Genomic DNA, 19,933 nt, shown 5'->3' on the forward strand with positions numbered 1-19,933 from the left:
TTCTAAAGTGAACGTCAACACCTTCACACTAGACAGCATAGGTGTCAGCATTGGTGGATCTCCTTACAATAAAGCACTATTAACCGTTCAACTGCAGAAAAGGAAACATATTAACAGTGACTGCGATCCTCCAGAGTGGCAGCAAATCTGTTAATAAATGGTCGGACATGTCACTCAATATTCAAAATACCGGTCCCAATCACAGAGACATCAGTATCCACTATGAACATTCACAGTAGCAATGCCCGAGACATCCGTCTTGCAAAACTGATAATTATTGATGAATGTACAATGGCATCCAGTCACTTACTCAACACCATTGATAAACTTCTACAAACGTTGATGAATAATAATATTCCCTTTGGAGGAAAAGTTCTTTTATTAGGAGGAGATTTTAGACAATGCTTAGCTATTGTTCCACATGCCATGCGCTCAGCTATTGTTCAGTCCACCTTAAAATACGCAGACAATTGGCATTGCTTTAAAACAATACAGTTGGTACAAAACATGCGATGTCCAGATCCAGAATATAACAGTTGGCTAATACAACATGGAAATGGTACACTCACAAATACAGATGGACTTCACCCAGATATTATTTCCATTCCACAATCCTTTATCTCAGACGACTTAGTAAAAGAGATATTTGGAACAGCAATCACATTAGACCAAATACCCCTGTTAACACAACGCACTATATTATGTCCAAAAAACATTAATAACCAAGTCATTTCATTACTTCCTGGAGAGACACAGATCTTTCTAAGCTCAGACAAAGTTGACTCTGATGACAACAATGAACATATAAATTTCCCCTTAGAATATTTGAACACTATTAACCCTGCCGGATTACCACAACACGACCTTGCCCTTAAAAACGGAACAATAATCATGCTATTAAGAAACCTTAACACAAAACAGGGTTTATGCAATGGCACACGGTTAGTCGTCAACACCATGACACGCAATGTTATTCAAGCGACAGTTCTTACAGGATCACATGCTAACAATACTGTTCTCATTCCTAGAATTGACCTTACAAGTTCTGAGCTAGAATTACCTTTTACATTGAAATGCCGACAGTTCCCCATTAAACCTGCATTTGCCATGACCATCAACAAATCACAAGGACAAACCATGGACAAGGTTGGCATCTACCTCTCTGAACCCGTTTTTGGACATGGACAACTTTATGTTGCCTTCTCACATGTTCGCCGTTCATCTGACGTTAAAGTTAAAATTATAAATAATCCATGCCAAGGAAGACTCATTCAAGGACAAGACACCATCTTTACTACTAATGTTGTATACAAAGAAATATTCCAATAAAACATTAATATATGACAAACACTCTATTTGTTATTTCTATGGGCATCATCCAAAGCTGCACACTATTCTATATCTAATTCATACATCTGACTCTTTCTCATGTCCCAACGCCAGGGGTTGGCGAGCGAAGCGAGCAGGGGGCGGAGCCCCCTAGTCTATATTACTAACCGAGAATGCTAAACCGGATGATGGACGCAGGCACATCCGGCCATGGGCCGTAGCTGCAAAAAGACGTACTGCGCAGGCGCAAAAAGAGTCCGCGAGAGTCGGCTGAGGAGCCGAGAAAGGCGGACAAAAGAGGGCGGACAAAAGAGGGCGAGAGAGGCGGATGAGGGTCCGCGAGAGGCGCAGGCGCAAAAAGAGTCCGCGAGAGTCGGAGAAAGGCGGACAAAAGAGGGCGACAAAGGCGGATGAGGGGCCGCGAGTGGCGGACAAGACCACAGAAAAAAGGAGTGAGCACATACAAAAAGGAGTCACACAAGCACCGAAAAAAGGAAAAGGCACATAAAAAAGTACTCAACCGCGGGCAAAGCACAAAACACATTGCACACGAAACTAAACACAACAAAAAAAAAAAGAACAAACGAGCGCACAACGGCAAGGCACGACCCCCCCCCCCACAGGCACGGGACGGGACACACACCAAGAGGGGGATTCAACAAGCCCATGGAAGACAATAAAACAGAACACAAAACCACCCCACAGACCCTACAAGCAAGGGACGGGACACACACAAAGAGGGGGATTCAAACAAGACACAGGCACACAAAAAGAAAGAAGACGCTCGCGCAACAACAATCCCCCCCCCCCCCCCCCCCATCCATAAGAAGTGACATCCAAAGCCACATATTCTAAAGTGAACGTCGACACCTTCACACTAGGCAGCATGGGTGTCGGCGTAGGTGTCAAGCCCATGGGACACAAAAATAAAGAAGACGCTCGCGGAACAACAATCCTCAACCCCCCCTCAATAAGAAGTGACACCCAAAACCACATTTCTAAAGTAAACGTCCATATTAAACATACGTCATCTGAACACCTTCACACTAGGCAGCATAGGTGTGAGCATAGGTGTATCTCCTTACAATAAAGCACTATTAACCGTTCAACTGCAGAAAAGGATACATATTAACAGTGAGTGCGATCCTCCTTATTTCGCAAAGCGGTAGCAAATCAATTAAAACTACAAAATAGCGCGTCACAAATAATGTACATGCAACAACGCGTCAGTCAAACGCCACAAGCAAAACATGCCCGTCGCGGACATCAACGCCAGACACCTGCTAAATGCTTACGCCAGTTGGCTGACAACGCCTTCAATAATGAGTCCACTATTGAGGAAAATTCATTGGGATTAATGAATGTCATTTGCAATCATTGTCATTCACTTAACTTCCCAGAAGAAACAACTGGCAATACAAATAATGAATTTACACGTAGTTGTCAAAATGGTAAAATTAGACTGCCTCCTTTACATATAATCACCACGGACCCAGTGTCATTGAAACAAAACCGGAATAAAGCTAGGTCAGAAATTAAAGACAGAGTAGAAAGCAAAGTAAAACGTCATAAACAGGTTGAACAAGGGGGCCACGCACATGGACAGCAGGTTACAGATAATGAAGACCGGAATTCAAAAGCTTGAAAAACATGAGCTCAACTGACCAAAGATACAAACTGAAACGAGAAAAACTACGGGGTCGGCAGTAGTCCAAAATGCACCGCGTAATAGTACGGACGAAGCTCTGTATTACCAGTGGGGGACTCCAGAATGACACGGGCAAACGCTCCGTATTAAACGTGCGTCATCCGGACACGTGGCTGCCCAGCGGGCACGGGTTCAAAACGCCGGGGGTAGGCGAGCGAAGCGAGCAGGGGGCGGAGCCCCCTTGTCAGATTTAGATTGTAGATGTTACGTCTATCAGCGCAGGCTCCCAGCTACTCTTCTTCTTTTGTAGAGCTGAGATTTCCTCTTGATACTGACAATGACGGGTCATTCCAACTTAGCTTGCTTAAGCTCCTCAGTTCTTCTTTAGTTTCATTTGAGAAGACAACCTTCCTTGGTGCAGCTGGCGTTGTTGTGGGACTTTGTCAGTTTCACTCTGTGCTCTGTTTGCACTCAGCTCCTCTCTCATTGTGGATTGGTTAAGTAATATCATTTTTAATCTAAAGGACCATGCCACTGTTCTTTTAAGTGTCATCCATAAGAAGAAGTACTCTATCAGTTGATTAACTCTATCTACCCTTTCATTAGACACAACTGAATTAACCAGGACACTTCTCTTTATCTCAGGGTCTGTTGTAGTAAGGTCTGCCAGGGGATCTCGACATTCTGCCCTTCATTGTTTGGTTTGGTATGAAAGTCAGGCCCAAACAGTCAAACCTTGTTCTGCATAAACACATCCACATTTTGGCCATTAGATGCATAATCAGCAGGAATGATTTGAGAGCTCACATACTTCCATTGAGACACCTTTGACGTTTGTAGAATAGCTGATCCCTTATTAGCCACAAATGTGCAGAATCTTGTTGTCTCATTGTTAACATATTTAGTTATTGTCTGTCCAAAACACAGAATGTTGTAATGGCAGCTGTAGTCCCTTCCTTAGCATACTGTCCATGTGTACTGCTAAAGTTGATGCTGTTAATTCTAATCATGAGATGGCTATGGGCTTGACTGGCCCAACTCTAGCGTTTTCACTGACAAAGTAGTTTGCTACAGTTCTGTTGAACTAGACATGTGATGGCTGAAGACAAAAATAAAATCTTTCTGTTCATTTAAATATGTTCCTCCACTGTCAGTCTGTGTTGGGTCAATACCAAGAGAGCGCTTTTGCCACAATACATAAAATCCAACGTCTGTCTGTATGTCTGTCCACTTTTCACGAGAGAACTACTTAATGGATTTAGATCAGGTTTTTTTCTATAATTTGCTTCAACATTCCGATTGATTTTGTGATGTCACTCATTGCGCTAAGTATCATAATTCGCTTGCTGTACCAATTTATTTGTGCGAATCTGAGGGGAGAGATGCAGGGTCCTCCTCACTCACGTGCCAGCCTCTGAGCTTATCTTGCCGACGCTTAGCTAGCGAACGAGAGAACTACTTAACAGATTTAGATCGGGCTTTTTTCTATAATTTGCTTGAACATTCTAGTTAATTCTGTGACTTGTCTCATGGCGCTAAGAATCATAGTTCACATGTAGGAGGGATATATTCTGCTAATCTGAGACAGAGGCTGTGGGTCGACGGTGGGGGGGACACGTGATGTCAGCAGTGGGGAGCCAGGCGGGCCCTCCTCACTCACACACCAGCCTCCGTTCAAATCTCTCTTCCTCTGGTCACGTTTACGAGCGTACCTTACCTCCGCTTACCTAGAGATACCTGTTTGATTTTTAAAGTTTGTCCTGTTTCACTGCTACGCTCATATATATATATATATATGTAGGTTAAAGAAGCATTTAAGTTTATATGTTTGTGCCTCTTTATGAATAATAATAAAGTTACAGAAGTGTATACTAAACCAGTTTTAAACTATGTAAGTATTAATTGTTATGGGCCAGTGCTTTTATTTCTAGTAGTCAAGAAGCACCACGCCAAGCTGTCCACAGCGTAGTCCTTACCAGTGAAGCTGCGCACTGCCACCTAACTTGCATGGCTATCCATTATGTCAGCCATAAGAGATGTTAGTGCAATAAGTAAACATTAACTGAATTATTAATTAAGCAGTCCAGATATACACAGGTGGGCTCTACGGAGTCCAAAGTAGTGGTGAGAACTAATTAACTAAAAGCCGTCAATCTTTAACAGCTCAGGATTAGGGAGGAGTGATCAGGTGACGCTCACCTCAAAGAGACAAATACGTCTTATGAGCCAAAGGGATTTTAATGAAGAAACAGATAGTGAAGGGTAAATTATTATGAGAAAGTTTATGATGGCAGGATATTGTTATGAGAAAGTCGGCAACATCTGGTGATTGTTTTGAGAAAAGGTGCTGAGCGAGGTCATCATCATGAGAAACCCTGGAAAGCAGATGATGGGAATCTGTGTGAAGGGGGGATATTTTGTGATGAGAATTGTAATAGATAGATAGATAGATACTTTATTAATCCCAATGTGAATTTCCCATTGGGATTAATAAAGTATCTATCTTAAATCTGAAGTTCACTGAATGCTCGGGTCTCAAGTCATCTGAGCTGAGTTTGTATGTGCGCCGTACAATAAAGTCTGATTCTGCTGCCTGTCCCGAGACTCAACACAAGTGCCTTCTTTTGGGCTGAGGGTGCCCGAGCTGCCTGATCTGCTTCAACACTTTATGCAGACATCAACAAAAAAATTGTGCATAACTGTGTCTACTAATGGAGCATCAAATAAATGCCTGCTGTCCTCTGCACATTGTATGAGAGCATAACTAGCACAGCTTGGTGAGGAGGTGGCACCAAACAATGGCACTTACATTCCTTTAATATAACTATCTGGCCACCGTAAGAATCGGAGTAAATCAACATCCTCTGAAGGAACACTAACCTGGAGGAACATGGCTTCCACATCAGCCATTAATGCCATAGATTCTTGGTGGAAACCCATAATGACACCAATCAGTGTGCTGGTAAGGTCTGGTCTCTGAAGAAGCTGCTCATTTAGTGTGGTCCTTTGAAAAGAAGCTACACAATCGAATACCACACATGCCTTGTGCTTCTTGGACTGGTATACCCCATGATGCGACTGTGGCCTTTATTTGGATCTTTTGACTGCATAACCTTTAATGGCTATGAAATGTCACGGATTTGCTTGAACCACAACTGAGTAAGAGCATAGTCTTCTTGTCCGCAAAGATCTTCAGCCTTCTCAGCACAGAAGAAGGTGCAGATGGCCATCATGTCTCCTTCAAGGAAATCAAACTCTCTGCTCCATTCTAGTGTGACTCAGCTTTTCTCTGTTTCACTGTCTCCATCTGTCCCCTATCTTTCCTGTCTCTCTAACCATCTTTCTCTTTGTAGCTCTTCTTCTTGCACCATTGCTTGTCTCTCTGTCTCTTCTTCTCTGTCACACGCAAAGTCCATCTGTTCACACTCTGCTCCTTGCCCAGCTGTCCAGGAGATGCCCACCTTCAAGCTGAGGTCTCACGCTCCATCATCCAGGCCCTCAGTAACTGGACTCTCATCCCAGTTCCACTCTTATTTCTTATTATGTGTTTGGTGTCCTCCATCCCTTTTTCTGAACCCACTCAGTCCAGTTCAAGGTCAATATCGGGTTCAATGCATGAGATTCAACCCTGGGTGGGCCGCCAGTCCCTCACACTTTCTAGGCCAGCAGGCCTGAGTTCTCCTCGTCTTGTCCTTTGGCTCTCATTTCTTTTTGAAGTGGATCCACCAGAGACAGCCAGACCCCATCCAGATACCAACAACAGCACCATCTTCACAGTTGGGGAGCACGAGGTGAGACTCACGCTGCGGGCTGTCAACCCACGGAAAGCAGCTGGACCTGACAGCATTTCAGGACGCGTGCTGGCAGCATTTCAGGACCAACTGGCTGGGGTCTTCACCAGGATATTCAACTAGTCTCTGTTTCAATCCACTGTGCCATCCTGCCTGAAGTCATCTGTCATAGTGCCTGTGGCCAAGAAACAGACCATCACCAGTCTTAATGGCTACAGGCCAGTTGCACTGACCCCTGTGGTTATGAAGTGCTTCGAGAAGTTCATCAGGAACCACATCATGTCATTCATTCCTCCCATGCTTCATCTGCACCAGTTTGCCTACAGAGAAAATTCTCCATGCTGTTCTGTCCCATCTGGAGCAGCAGGGGAGCTACACATGGCTGCTTTTCATAGACTTCAGCTCTGCCTTTAACACCATCTTACCCCACAGACTGGTGACCAAACTGTCAGACATAGGACTTCCACACTCCACTTGCCTTTGGATCAAGTTCTTCCTGAGTGATCACACTCAGAGGGTTAAGGTGGGCCCCTACTTCTCCACACCCATGAGCCTCAGCACTGGCTCCCCACAGGGCTGTGTGATGAGCCCCCTGCTCTATACCCTCTACAACCATGCTTGCATTCCTGCCCATCACAGTGTCGCCATTGTTAAGTTCACTGACGATAACATGGTAGTAGGGCTCATCTCTGGGGGGGGGGATGAGTCCACCTACAGGGATGAAGTGGAGTGGCTGACAACGTGGTGTAGAAATAACAACTTGCTCCTAAGTACAGCCAAGACCAAGGAGCTCACCGTGGAGTTCAGGAAGAAGGCAGACAACATCCAGCCACTCATCATCAATGGGGACTGTGTGGAGAGGGTCTCAGACTTCCGCTTCTTGGGAGTCACCATTACGGAGAACTTGACCTGGGGAACACACACTGCTGAGACAGTGAAGAAGGACCAAAAGAGACTCTACTTCCTGAGGGTTCTAAGGAAGAACAACATTCCTGAGAAACTGCTGGTGTCCTTTTATCACTGCACAGTAGAGTGCATCCTGGCCTACTGTCTCTGTGTGTGGATCTCCAGCTGCACAGTAGCACAGAAGAAAGAGCTCCACAGGTCATTAAGGTCACCCAGCATATAGTCAGCTGTCCTCTCCCCTCACTAGAAGAACTACATAGTTCTTGTTGCCTCAGGAACGTCAAGAAAATTCTTCAGAACCCATCACACCCAGGACATGCATTGTTTCAATGCCTGCCTTCAGGCAGATGTTTCAGATCCATAAAGACTAAGACAAATAGACTGAGAAACAGTTTCTGTCCTTCAGCCATCACCATGCCGAATGCTGCTAAGTGGTCAATCTGACCGAGTGTACCTTCATGTTTACAATACAATACACTCTCATGTTTACAACACAGCTCTAAGGTAACATTGGATAATGGACAAGTGCAATATGACGTATGTATGAGTGGAAAACATTGTTCTACTGTTATCAACAGTTTTGGTACCTACAGTATTTTATTCCCTTTCTATTTTAGTTTTAACTTGAGTAATTGTGTTTTGTTTTGTTTTTATTTTATTTTTCTGCACTGGAAAATTACACCTAAAAATTTTGTTGTACAATGTCTCATTGCCACAATGACAATAAAGATTTTGATTTGATTGATTGATTGATTAAATGGCTGTCTTGTTCAGGCCACTGCTCTCTAAAGAGGACATGAGAGGAGGTGACAGCAAGGTGACAATGACGGAATGACAAAAAAGACCTGAAAAGAGAAATGAAAATGAAATGAAAAAAAGAGACCTGAGCTTTGTGTGTGTTGAAGTGTCACAGAAGTCCAAACCAGCACATGGTAGAGTCTATTCAGTCACAAACAGAAGATGACATGAAATGTGTGCAAATGAGGCAGGTGGCGCAGTGGTAGTGCTGTTGCTTTGCAGTAAGGAGACTGTTGAAGATTGTGGGTCCGCTTCCCGGTTCCTCCCTGTGTGGATAGCGCTTTGAGTACTGAGAAAAGCGCTATATAAATGTAATGAATTATTATTATTATTAGAAGAAGGAGTGGAGCAGACATGGGTTCAAAAAACACCACATGATGTTGGGGAGCAGTAGGTTTAGGAGGTTTCTGCTCAGACCACCATCAGCTTGACCTGTGATGGCCTGGTGCCTGTCCAGAATTTGTCACCAATGCCAGGATTAGCCTCACTCTCCATCACCCTACAACTGGACTGTCCACCCAGGTTTGCTTCTGCTCCTCCCCTCGGTGGGCTTTGTGACCCCCGCTGGTTTTAGAGGACAATTCTCACTGTGGTTCTCTGGCTGGTGAAACTCAGAGGTCTCTGGTCTGAACTTGTGGAGTCTGATAACCAGTTCAGTGTGTTAGGGTGGAGAAACACAAGTGAGTTTAAAGAAGAAGCACACAGGCTGAGAAGAAGACATGGAGAGGTTATTAAATGTGGAGGAGAGCTGAGGAGATAATAAAAGAATAAAGAGGGGAATTTAGAGGGAGTGGACAGGGGGCACCATCACTGGGGTCAGTTGATCAGCATGTTCAGTATTCTCCAGTGTGGATATCCACCTGCCATCCAGTCCTGTTCAGCTCCTCCTGTAGTGACCACAGGTTCATCCTCTCACTCTCACTGATCTCATTATCAGACAGCCTGTGAAGGACACAAGTGTGAGTTACAAACATAAGAGGACCCCACCTCACACACTGTACTATCACAGTGACACGCCCACTCAGGTCAACTTCCCAGAATTCTCCTCAGTGTCCCTAAGTCACATGGTATGTGTGTCACCCTGCTGGTCACTCAGTTCACTGTCCAGTCAGGTCACCGTCCTCTGAAGGCCTTTTGGTTTCATCTCATCTCAGTGAAGGTGTTCTAGTCAGGCCGGGGGTCCTCCATGGCTCCTGCTGACAGTTTTATTTTTTTCGTTATCCTTCATTGTTTTCCATTGTTTTTATAACATTGTTCTGTTCATTTTTTTGTTTAATTCTGTATTATCTGTTATTTTTATTGTATTCAGTTATTATTTAGTATCTCTGTGTGCTTCTCGCAGTTCTCTCATGTTTCTTGTATTTTGTGGTTTGATCCCAAGACGCAGGACCACCTGCCCCCCAACTCTCTAAAGGCTGCGGCTCATTTGACTGCTCTGGTGATTGGTGGTCTTTGTGAGTATTTTGCTCTTTAGTTTTTAATTCTGATTATTGTCTTTGGACCTTTGGCTCTTGAGTTCACATTCTCTTACAGTTTGTGCTTTTTGAATGTTGTTAGCTTTGGATTGCCTTTGGCAGCCCCTTTGGCTCTTTTGTTAATAAACCTCATCTTTTATAAAGACCACTTGTGGACTTGTCTCTGCTCCAGCTGGAGTTTTCATGGTTCTCCCTCTGGTCAGATTCACTTCATGCCTCAGAGACTCTTTTTGATTTTATTTTGAATTTAAAAACCTGAGCTCCTTTCTGAGGCCTAGTCAGGCCTGAAGCCTCCTGTTTGCCTGGGGTGGGCCTGCCTGGGGATGACATTTGTTTGCTGGGCTATTCTACAGGCTTCACCCCTTTGTTATATTGTGCTGTTAGAGCAATCACAACAGAAGGTGGTCTGTCCAGGTGACATGGTGTTGACCCCTCTGTGGTCAATTCCTGTGTCCTGCTCTCTTAATTAATGTTCAGTCTCTCTCTTTATTATTATCTTTCCCACCCCTCCTCACTCTCCTGTCTTCTCTCATTTTCTGTCCTCTTGCTTCTTCCTGTTGTCCCCTCACCACCCTGTCCTCTGACATTGGCTCTTCTCCGTCTTGTTAGTTCCATTGTTACCCCCATAACCCTGTCCACCCTCTCCTCCTGTCCACTTTGCCTGCTGTCCTGATCCTGTCACCTCTCCTCCCTGTGTCCTTGTCCCTCTGTCTGTCCACCTTTTCTGCTCTTCCTTTTCTCAGCTCATCTCACACTCCTCCTCTTTGTTGTTCTCCTTCTGTCATTTCATTATCTTTGTTCTCCTCCCTGTCTGTCACCTCCGTCCAGCTCCACTTGTCCACTGCTCTTTGTCCTTCTCATCCCACTGCCTGTCCTTCTCCTTCCTTCAGTCAGTCAATGTGGTGTCCTGTGATCAGTCCGTCCATCTGACTGTGACTTCATAACCCTACACACCTCACCCTGTTTACTCACCTCAGTGTCTCTAATTTACAGTTTGGGGACCGCAGACCCTCACACAGCTGACGAGCTCCTGAATCTTCCAGGTTGTTTCTGCTCAGGTCCAGTTCAGTCATCTGTGAGTGTGGAGAAGTGAGGAATGAGGAGAGAGATGAGGAACATCTGGAGGTGAGACCACATGACCACAGGCTGTGGAGATAAAAAGAGAGAATTGAGGACTTGAGGAGGGGCAGACAGACAGAAAGAAGGCCACAGAGCTCAAAGGCTCAATGACTGCTGGCATTTTTACATTTTACTGAGCCTGTTTGAACCCGAGACCACCGCTGTTCTTATAAGTAAGACACCAAACACCTGAGAGGGTCTCCTGCCTTCATGCTGTACTGACAGGTGAGAAGTCATTGAAACGGACACACGGACATTAATATTAGAGATGAACCTCAAAGAAATGAGACTGACAGTGTCCTGCACTTGAGAGGCCATATGGACTTGTAGGGCAGGTGTGACAAAGTGGGATTTCTCATGATGTGTAGACATTTTGTCTGATTTGTAGGACATCATGCAAAGACAACTGTTAGACATTCTGGTCACTGCAGAACTTAACAGTCAGCTGTCTGTCATGAGGAACTCTCCTCATGTCACAGTAATTAGATGGTGACAATGACACTCTGTTGGTTTAAAAGGACAAACACTGGGCCTGACTTTAGGAGTGATGACATAATGGACATGGAGGACAAGACTGACATGTGACACTTCTGTCCTCGGCCACTCAGACCTCACATATTGACCAGCTGACCTTTGACCACTAAACACCTCAGTGGTGTTGAGCTCAGTTTTCTTATTCCTTCTACTAATTTGTAATCAAGCAGGAGGACGAGCTTCAAATGGACTGTCAGTGTCCCAAAGTCCAGTCCAGTGGGCACAGAGGTGGTCTGAGTGGGCCATAAAGAGACCCCCAAGACTGCTGACCACTGCTGTCCATTCCCAGCACTGTCCATAAGTGATTTGATGAAAATGATGGCAAAGGAAATCCACAGCACTTTATCAGCTGACTTCACAGGACGTGTGGGGGTCACAGGAGTGACATGTTTGTGTCCTCACAGTTTGAATTTGTCACAACAGCAGCTCATTTCTTTATGTCCTGCCTTTTCAGTGACGTCTGTTTTATAAAAGTCAGAAAAGGCCAGTGGACATTAAGGGGGTGGAATAAAGATGGTGGGGCCTTTACAGGCTTTTATAAGTAATACCAGAAATCTCTTCTATATATTTCTCTTCTGGTTCGTCCTGCTTCCACATCAAAACTGGTTCCGGCCACACGCAGCCCACACGGCATTTCTCAATTCCTATTCGTTGTCTTCCATGTCATCCACTATACTGGCCAGCTGAGCGTAATACATCCAACAAGTACTCGAGGTGCTGCCACAACGATAAAGTAGCTTTTCCACCTTTGCGGGAGCCACCTGTGTCTTTACAACAGCTTCTCACACAGCAAACATCAGAAGCTAAAAATTATCGTGAACACATTCGAGAATACAACTCTTCTCTAGCGTTTGCTTCCATGGGTGCACAGATAACTCAACCTCCTGGCCACGGACCATACTGTTTTAAAATACACGGGCAGATTTATCACCAAATCTCTCCACTATACGCTAACACTTCTACATCTCCAGGATATGGACAGTTGTATGTTTCTGACACAGTGCAAGCTACTGAAGTACGCTTATAAAATAAAGCAAACTCCGCATGCAGCGAAAATGTACTTCTCCAGCTAGAGTCCATGCTCAGAACCGTCAACCCCTTCACTAAATCATACAAACACATGCATGAAATCGCTCAGTCGGCTCCTTGGTTTTGCTGGTGTTCAGGTGTAGGTGGTTTGAGTTGCACCATTTAACAAAGTCCTTGATGTGGTTCCTATACTCCTCCTCCTGACCACTCCTGATGCTGCCCACGATAGCAGTGTCGTCAGCGAACTTTTGCATGTGGCAGGACTCCGAGTTGTATTGAAAGTCCGATGTATATAGGCCGAACAGGACCATAGTAAGTACAGTCCCCTGCAGCGCTCCTGTGTTGCTGACCACAATGTCAGACTTGCAGTTCCCAAGATGCACATACTGAGGTCTGTCTTTAAGATAGTCCACGATCCATGATACTAGTTATGAATCTACTCCCATCTCTGTCAGCTTGTCCCTAAGAAGCAGAGGTTGGATGGTGTTGAAGGTGCTAGAGAAGTCCAGAAACATAATTCTTACAGGACCACTGCCTCTGTCCAAGTGGGAGAGGGATCGGTGTAGCATGTAGATGATGGCATTCTCCGCTCCCACCTTCTCCTGGTATGTGAACTGCAGAGGGTCATGGGCGTGGCGGACCTGTGGCCTCAGGTGGTGAAGCAGCAGTCGCTCCATGGTCTTCATCATATGTGAAGTCAGAGCGACAGGTCGGAAGTCGTTCAGCTCACTAGGACGTGATACCTTTGGGACTGGGGTGATGCAAGATGTTTTCCAAAGCCTCGGTACTTTCCCCTGTTCCAGGCTCATGTTGAAGATGCACTGTAGAGGACTCCCCAGCTCCAACGCACAGGCCTTCAGCAGTCGTGGCGATACACCATCTGGACCCACTGCTTTGCTGGCACAAAGTCTCCTCAGCTCTCTTCTTACCTGGGCTGCTGTAATTGTGGGTTGGGGGAAACTGTCTCCTATGCTGGTATGAGCAAAAGGATGGGTGGAGGGTGCAGTACTCCAAGCTGAGAGTGGGTTAGGGTGATCAAACCTGTTAAAGAAGTTGTTGATCTGGTTTGCTCTCTCCATGTCTCTCTCGATGGTGGCACCCCACTTCGAGCTGCAGCCAGTGAAATCTTCATACCATCCCACACATCCTTTATGCTGTTATTCTGTAACTTCTGCTCCAGCTTTCTCCTTCTGCACGCGCTTGAGCTCATGCTGATCACCGCCTTTAAAAGCCCTTTTCTTCTGGTTGAAAAGGTACTTGATGTCACTTGTAATCCATGGCTTGTTGTTAGCATAGCAGCGTGCGGTTCTTACTGGAACTACAATGTCCATACAGAAGTTGGTGTAGTCAGTAGTGCAATTACCTCCTCCAATGTTCTCACTATAAGATCCCTGCAGGATATCCCAGTCCATAGTTCCAAAGCAGTCTCTCAGAGCCTGCTTTGCCTCAGGGGACCACTTCCTGAATGAGCGTGTGGCTGTAGGGAGCTCCCTCACTCTTGGTTTGTAGTGAGGCTGAAGTAGAACCACGTTATGATCTGCTTTCCCAAGCGCATGCAGCGGGGTGGCGCTGTATGCATCTTTAACGTTTGCATACAGTAGGTCAATAGTCCTATTTTCCCGGGTTTTACAATCCACATACTGGGAGAAGGCAGGTAATGTTTTGTCCAGCGTCAATGAGAATCAATTCCCAAAGTGTTGCTGAATGCAACAATACAAGCAGTGCAAACAAATGAGCGGCCAGTTCTATGTATTGTCACACATGTGTGCCCACCTGGAGATGACCTTCCTGTCTCTGTGAGGTAAGTGATACCACTCTGAGACGAGAGGGGGCGCTCACACTGACTGTCTCTCCTTATCCACCTGCAGCTCTGAGAAGAAACCAAATGAGGGGAACTAACTGAGCCGCAGTGCCCAGAGCTGCCCCTGTCCTTCTGGGTGGGACTCTTGAAAAGCTGTTGACCCCCAGAGGATGGAGTCTGCTGTTGGACCTGAAAACTCAACATGAAGCAAGCGCCATCGTGTTCACACAACTTCAAAAGAAATGTGTCTATTGCGCTGTAAAGGTGTGTTTTGTTGGGTCATCGCGTCCACTTTTGTTTTGTTTCATTTGACTTCATTAAAGGGGGACACCCAGTTGGTGCCCCGACATTACAAAGCAACTTGTGCAGGTCTGTCCTCCAGTCACCATATCAGCAGACCAATATTGTCTGTTTGGATTATGTGTATTGTCCTTAATTATGTCCATTATATCTGTTCACCGTTGTAATTATCTATCACTTTATATTTAGTGAACAAGTGTGGTAGCTTGAAGAAGAGAGATGGTGAGTGTATTGACAAGCTGATCAGGTGAGCAGGATCTGTGGCTGGCATGGAAATGGACTCTCTGGTGACGGTGGCAGAGAGAAGGACACTGTGCAAGCTGCTATCTGTTATGGACGATGAACATCACCCACTATACACCACCATAATTAATCAGAGGAGTTTGTTTAGTGGTAGGCTGCTATCACAGAACTGCGATATGGACAGATACCAGAGATCTTTAGTTCTCAGAGCCATTAGACTCTTTAACTCTTCATAACAGGGGTGGTGGTTGAGTTCTGGTCCTGACGCTCCTTCTCTCCTCCTAAGCTGTATTGACTGGATTAGCTGGGCACCACATCTGATATCTCACTATTGGCTCACTGCTCTAGAAGTTTTATTTTGTTTTATTTTTGTTATGGGTCACTTCAAACATGTTATCCTATCAGCATAAGTCATGTCGCTTTATTTTATTTTACTTTAATGATATGTCACTGTACTATTTGTCACATTAATGTTATGTTTAATATCTTGTACCACCTGTCACTTTGATAGTAGTATTACTGGCACAATTCTCACTGCACTGGCATTATTGTATATAAAAACAACAAGAGTTTCTGTGCCACCTAAACTGACATCTCCTCTGCTTACCATTTAAGTTCTACTCAGCAAGCCAAGAGACCACCAGCAAGGGCAGTCATCCTTCACATCGGCTTCTGCCCCAGCCACCTTAGCTGGTCACCGCTGAGGACCCTAAACTCAGCTTGTGTTCCCACCACAATCCCATGACCATCAGCAGGGTGCCTCGTGAGACCTTCTCCTGTCTCCTAACGCCATCCATCAGCCTTCAGCAGAAGCCCACTCGGTGCAGTTGGTCACTCTTGCTCCTTGGGCACATAGTAGGTTTTGACCTTACCCCTTGAGTGCTGTGTGCTCACTCCTCTCACAGCCACTTCTAGACCTCCTCTCCACTGTATCAGCTCAGCCACAATTCTTCATTTACTTTATTTTTTATTTAACCTCCATCTCCATCTTTTCATTTTTCTTTCCTGTTCAGTTTTGTTCTTGACTATCCTGCTCAGCTCATTTTAAACTCACTGGGGTGCAGGTGTCTAATTCCACACCCCAGAACACCAATGAGGACACTGGCTGAACCACACGTGTCTGCAGGTGTAAAGTGCGCTCCACCAATTCACCACCAACACTCCAGGGCTGCTCTGCTCCCCCACACTACCACATCCACCTACGCCCCTCTGAGTCCACCATTTTAATTTAAAAACCTGCACACAACCACTGACCCCTGACATTTGTCACCACACAGCTTTGTATTTAGTAGTAAAGAAAATCACGCAGTGACCAGAGTGACCAGTGGAGTACAGGACTAGTGTGACAGGTGAACTATCCATCCATTATCCAACCCGCTGAATCCGAACACAGGGTCACGGGGGTCTGCTGGAGCCAATCCCAGCCAACACAGGGCACAAGGCAGGAACCAATCCAGGGCAGGGTGCCAACCCACCGCAGGACACACACAAACACACACCAAGCACACACTAGGGCCAATTTAGAATCGCCAATCCACCTAACCTGCATGTCTTTGGACTGTGGGAGGAAACCGGAGCGCCCGGAGGAAACCCACGCAGACACGGGGAGAACATGCAAACTCCACGCAGGGAGGACCCGGGAAGCGAACCCAGGTCCCCAGGTCTCCCAACTGCGAGGCAGCAGCTCTACCCACTGCGCCACCGTGCCGCCCGACAGGTGAACTAAGTGACGTCAAATTATTCACATCTCCAGTCGGCCATTTGATTGTCTGCTGGCATCGAGGAAGACCCTGACTGAGTGAAATGACAAAGAAGGATTTGTTAAGCAGAGGGTTTGGACCTGTGATGACATCAGGGAAGACCATGTGTGTATAAAAATATCAAAAAGGCACTATATACTGGATTATTGAGAAAGTCATGTGACAGTCTACACTGATCATGTGGTGAGATTCTTGTTTTAATGTCCCACAAGAGACACAAGTGTGAGTTAAAACACAAGAGGACGCCACTCCTCACACTGGAGTATCTAACTGACACGCCCACTGAGGTCACCTTCCCAGAATCCTCTCTGTGTCTCTGGACGTCTACTGCACATGATGTGTGTGTCCACCTGTCGGTCACTAAGCCCACTGACAGATATATGTCGATGTCCTGTGTAGACCTGGGGGTCATGTCTTGTAGAAAGATGTCGGCCTTTTCAGTCCACTTGGCTATAATGGCGGTCACTTCCTGTGTCTCCCACCTTACTGTCCACACTGCCTTCAGTCCTAATCCTCTCCTCCCTGTCACCTTCTCTTTCTGTGTATGGCTGGCTGGTCATTTCTACTGCTGCTGTCCACCTTTCCTCCTGTTCCTCTGTCTGTCCTCCTCTCTCTCCTTCTCCTTATCCTCTGCCTCGTCCTCCTCTTTTATTCATCCTTTCTTCATTCTGTTCATCTCCTTCTCTTGTCTCTCCTTATCTTTGATATTCTGTTCTCTTTGTCCTTATCTGTCACTCCAGTCCAGCTCTAGCTGTCCACTCCTCTTTGTCTTCTGTCACTTTAGTCAGCTCTTCTCCTCACACTGACTGTGTTTCTCCTCCTTATTCTATTTTAATGATTTTTAACAAATTTTAGTGAGGACATCAGAGGAGTGTAAGAGGGAAAGTGACAATGGAGGACAGGAACAAGTATGAGATTAAAATAAAGAATGGACAGCATGGGCTTGTGGGACAAGAAATAAAACAACAGTCTGGGCAGAGAGGATGAGGAGAGTGACCAGTGTGGTGGAGGGGCTCAGGGTCACAATGCTGTCTTTATGAATTGAATTATTAAAGGAAATCTGCAGTTGTGTCACCTCACGTCACTCTGTCTGTCCATAAGGGACACTTCAGTCTGTCCTGATTAAACACAGCGTTTGTGTTGTGGGAGTGGAAAAGTAAGTACCATAATGTGACAAGAAATAAAATTCATGACATACACAGACACACACAGACACACACACACACACACAGACACACACACACACACACACACACACACACACACACACACACACACACACACACACACACACAGACACACACACTTGTTCACTTACTTCAGTTTCTCTAATTTGCAGTTTTCACTCCTCAGCCCCTCACACAGCTGATCTACTCCTGAATCCCCCATGTTGTTGTTGCTGCTCAGGTTCAGTTCGGTCAGCTGTGAGTGTGGAGCAGAAAGAGCTGAGGAGAGAGCTGAGCAACATCTGGAGGTGAGACCACAATACTTGAGGCTGTGGAGAAGAAGAAAGAGAAGCAAGGACATGAGGAGAGACAGACAGAGAGAAGGACAAACAACACAAAGGTTCAATGGCCACTTGTATTCTGACTTTTCACTGAAGTGCAGTGTGAACACGAGACCACTGCCATCATTGCAAAGTAAGGCGCTATATACCTAACAGGGTCTCCTGCATTCACGCTGGACTGACTGGTGCCAAGTCATTCAGACTGACATGTGGACATCAACACTGGATAAGAACATCACAGACATGAGACTGATTGCGTCCTGCACTCAGGTGACCAGATGAACTTGTCACAGGTGACCATGGGGTGAGGATGACAAACTGGAATTCTTGTCTGTCATTTACCACTCAGGACTGGCAGCTCTAGTGGTGACCAGCAGTAGGTCCTTTTGTCTCTGTCTTTCTCAAAGTTTTTTTTATTTTAGTTATACAGTACTGTGCAATAGTTTTAGGCAGGTGTGAAAAAATGCCGTAAACAAAGAATGCTTTCAGAAATATAAATAATGATTGTTTATTTTTATCAGTTTACAAAATGCAAAGTGAGCGAACAAAAGACAAATCTAAATCAAATCAATATTTGGTGTTACTACCTTTTGCCTTCAATCAGCACCAATTCTTACAGGTCCACTTGCACAAAGTCAGGGATTTTGTAGGATTCTAGTCAGGTGTCTGATCAACCAATTCTACCAAACAGGTGCTAATGATCATCAATGTCACACGTAGGTTGAAACACAGTCATTAACTGAAACAGAAACAGCTGTGTAGGAGGCTTAAAACTGGGTGAGGAACACCCAAACTCTGCTACCAAGGTAAGGTTGTGGAAGACAGTTTCATGTCATGACAAGATTGAGCACAGCAACAAGACACAAGGTAGTTCTACTGCACCAGCAAGGTCTCTCCCAGACAAAGATTTCAAAGTAGACTGGGGTTTCAAGATGTGCTGTTCAAGCTCTGTTGAAGAAGCACAAAGAAATGGGCAATGTTGAGGATCGTAAACGCAGTGGTCGCCCAAGGAAGCTTAGTGCAGTAGATGAAAGACACATCAAGCTTATTACCATTAGAAATCGGAAGATGTCCAGCAGTGCCATCAGCTCAGAACTGGCAGAAACCAGTGGGACCCAGGTACACCCATCTACTGTCCGGAGAAGTCTGGCCAGAAGTGTCTTCATGGAAGAGTTGCAGCCAAAAAGCCATACCTCCGACGTGGAAACAAGGCCAAACGACTCAAGTATGCATGAAAACATAGGAACTGGGGTACAGAAAAATGGAAGCAAGTGCTCTGGACTGATGAGTCAAAATTTGAAATATTTGGCTGTAGCAGAAGGCACTTTGTTCGTCGAAGGGCTGGAGAGCGGTACAATAATGAGTGTCTGCAGGCAACAGTGAAGCATGGTGGAGGTTCCTTGAACGTTTGGGGCTGCATTTCTGCAAATGTAGTTGGAGATTTGGTCAGGATTAATGGTGTTCTCAATGCTGAGAAATACAGACAGATACTTATCCATCATGCAATACCATCAGGGAGGCGTATGATTGGCCCCAAATTTATTCTGCAGCAGGACAACGACCCCAAACATACAGCCAAAGTAATTAAGAACTATGCATGGCCTTTAGCAGGGTGCCACATGAGACCTTCTCCTTTCTCCTAATGCCATCCCTCAGCCTTCAGCAGAAGCCCACTCGGTGTGGTGGGTAACTC

At 45.5% G+C, this 19,933-nt stretch overlaps 1 protein-coding gene across 10 annotated transcripts in view; it reads right to left on the reverse strand.

Moving 5' to 3' along the window:
* Nucleotides 1-8,492: 8,492 nt before the first annotated feature.
* LOC114644082 (NACHT, LRR and PYD domains-containing protein 3-like) overlaps nt 8,493-19,933 on the reverse strand; it is a 97,502-nt gene continuing 86,061 nt past the window's right edge. For 6 of the 10 annotated variants that reach the window (XM_051921930.1, XM_051921934.1, XM_051921936.1 and 3 more), the window contains 3 exons: nt 18,052-18,228; nt 10,920-11,093; nt 8,493-9,414 (listed from right to left, as the gene is read on the reverse strand). In XM_051921930.1, the coding sequence (XP_051777890.1) occupies nt 9,306-9,414; nt 10,920-11,093; nt 18,052-18,228 (460 nt within the window). In that variant the 3' untranslated portion in view covers nt 8,493-9,305. Of the gene's footprint in view, nt 9,415-10,919; nt 11,094-14,372; nt 14,500-18,051; nt 18,229-19,933 lie in introns of those variants that run through there. The other 4 variants (XM_051921937.1, XM_051921933.1, XM_051921935.1 and 1 more) reach the window with 3 other exon arrangements.

This window comes from Erpetoichthys calabaricus (genome assembly GCF_900747795.2).
Source record: "Erpetoichthys calabaricus chromosome 1 unlocalized genomic scaffold, fErpCal1.3 SUPER_1_unloc_6, whole genome shotgun sequence".
Taxonomy (NCBI): domain Eukaryota; kingdom Metazoa; phylum Chordata; class Cladistia; order Polypteriformes; family Polypteridae; genus Erpetoichthys; species Erpetoichthys calabaricus.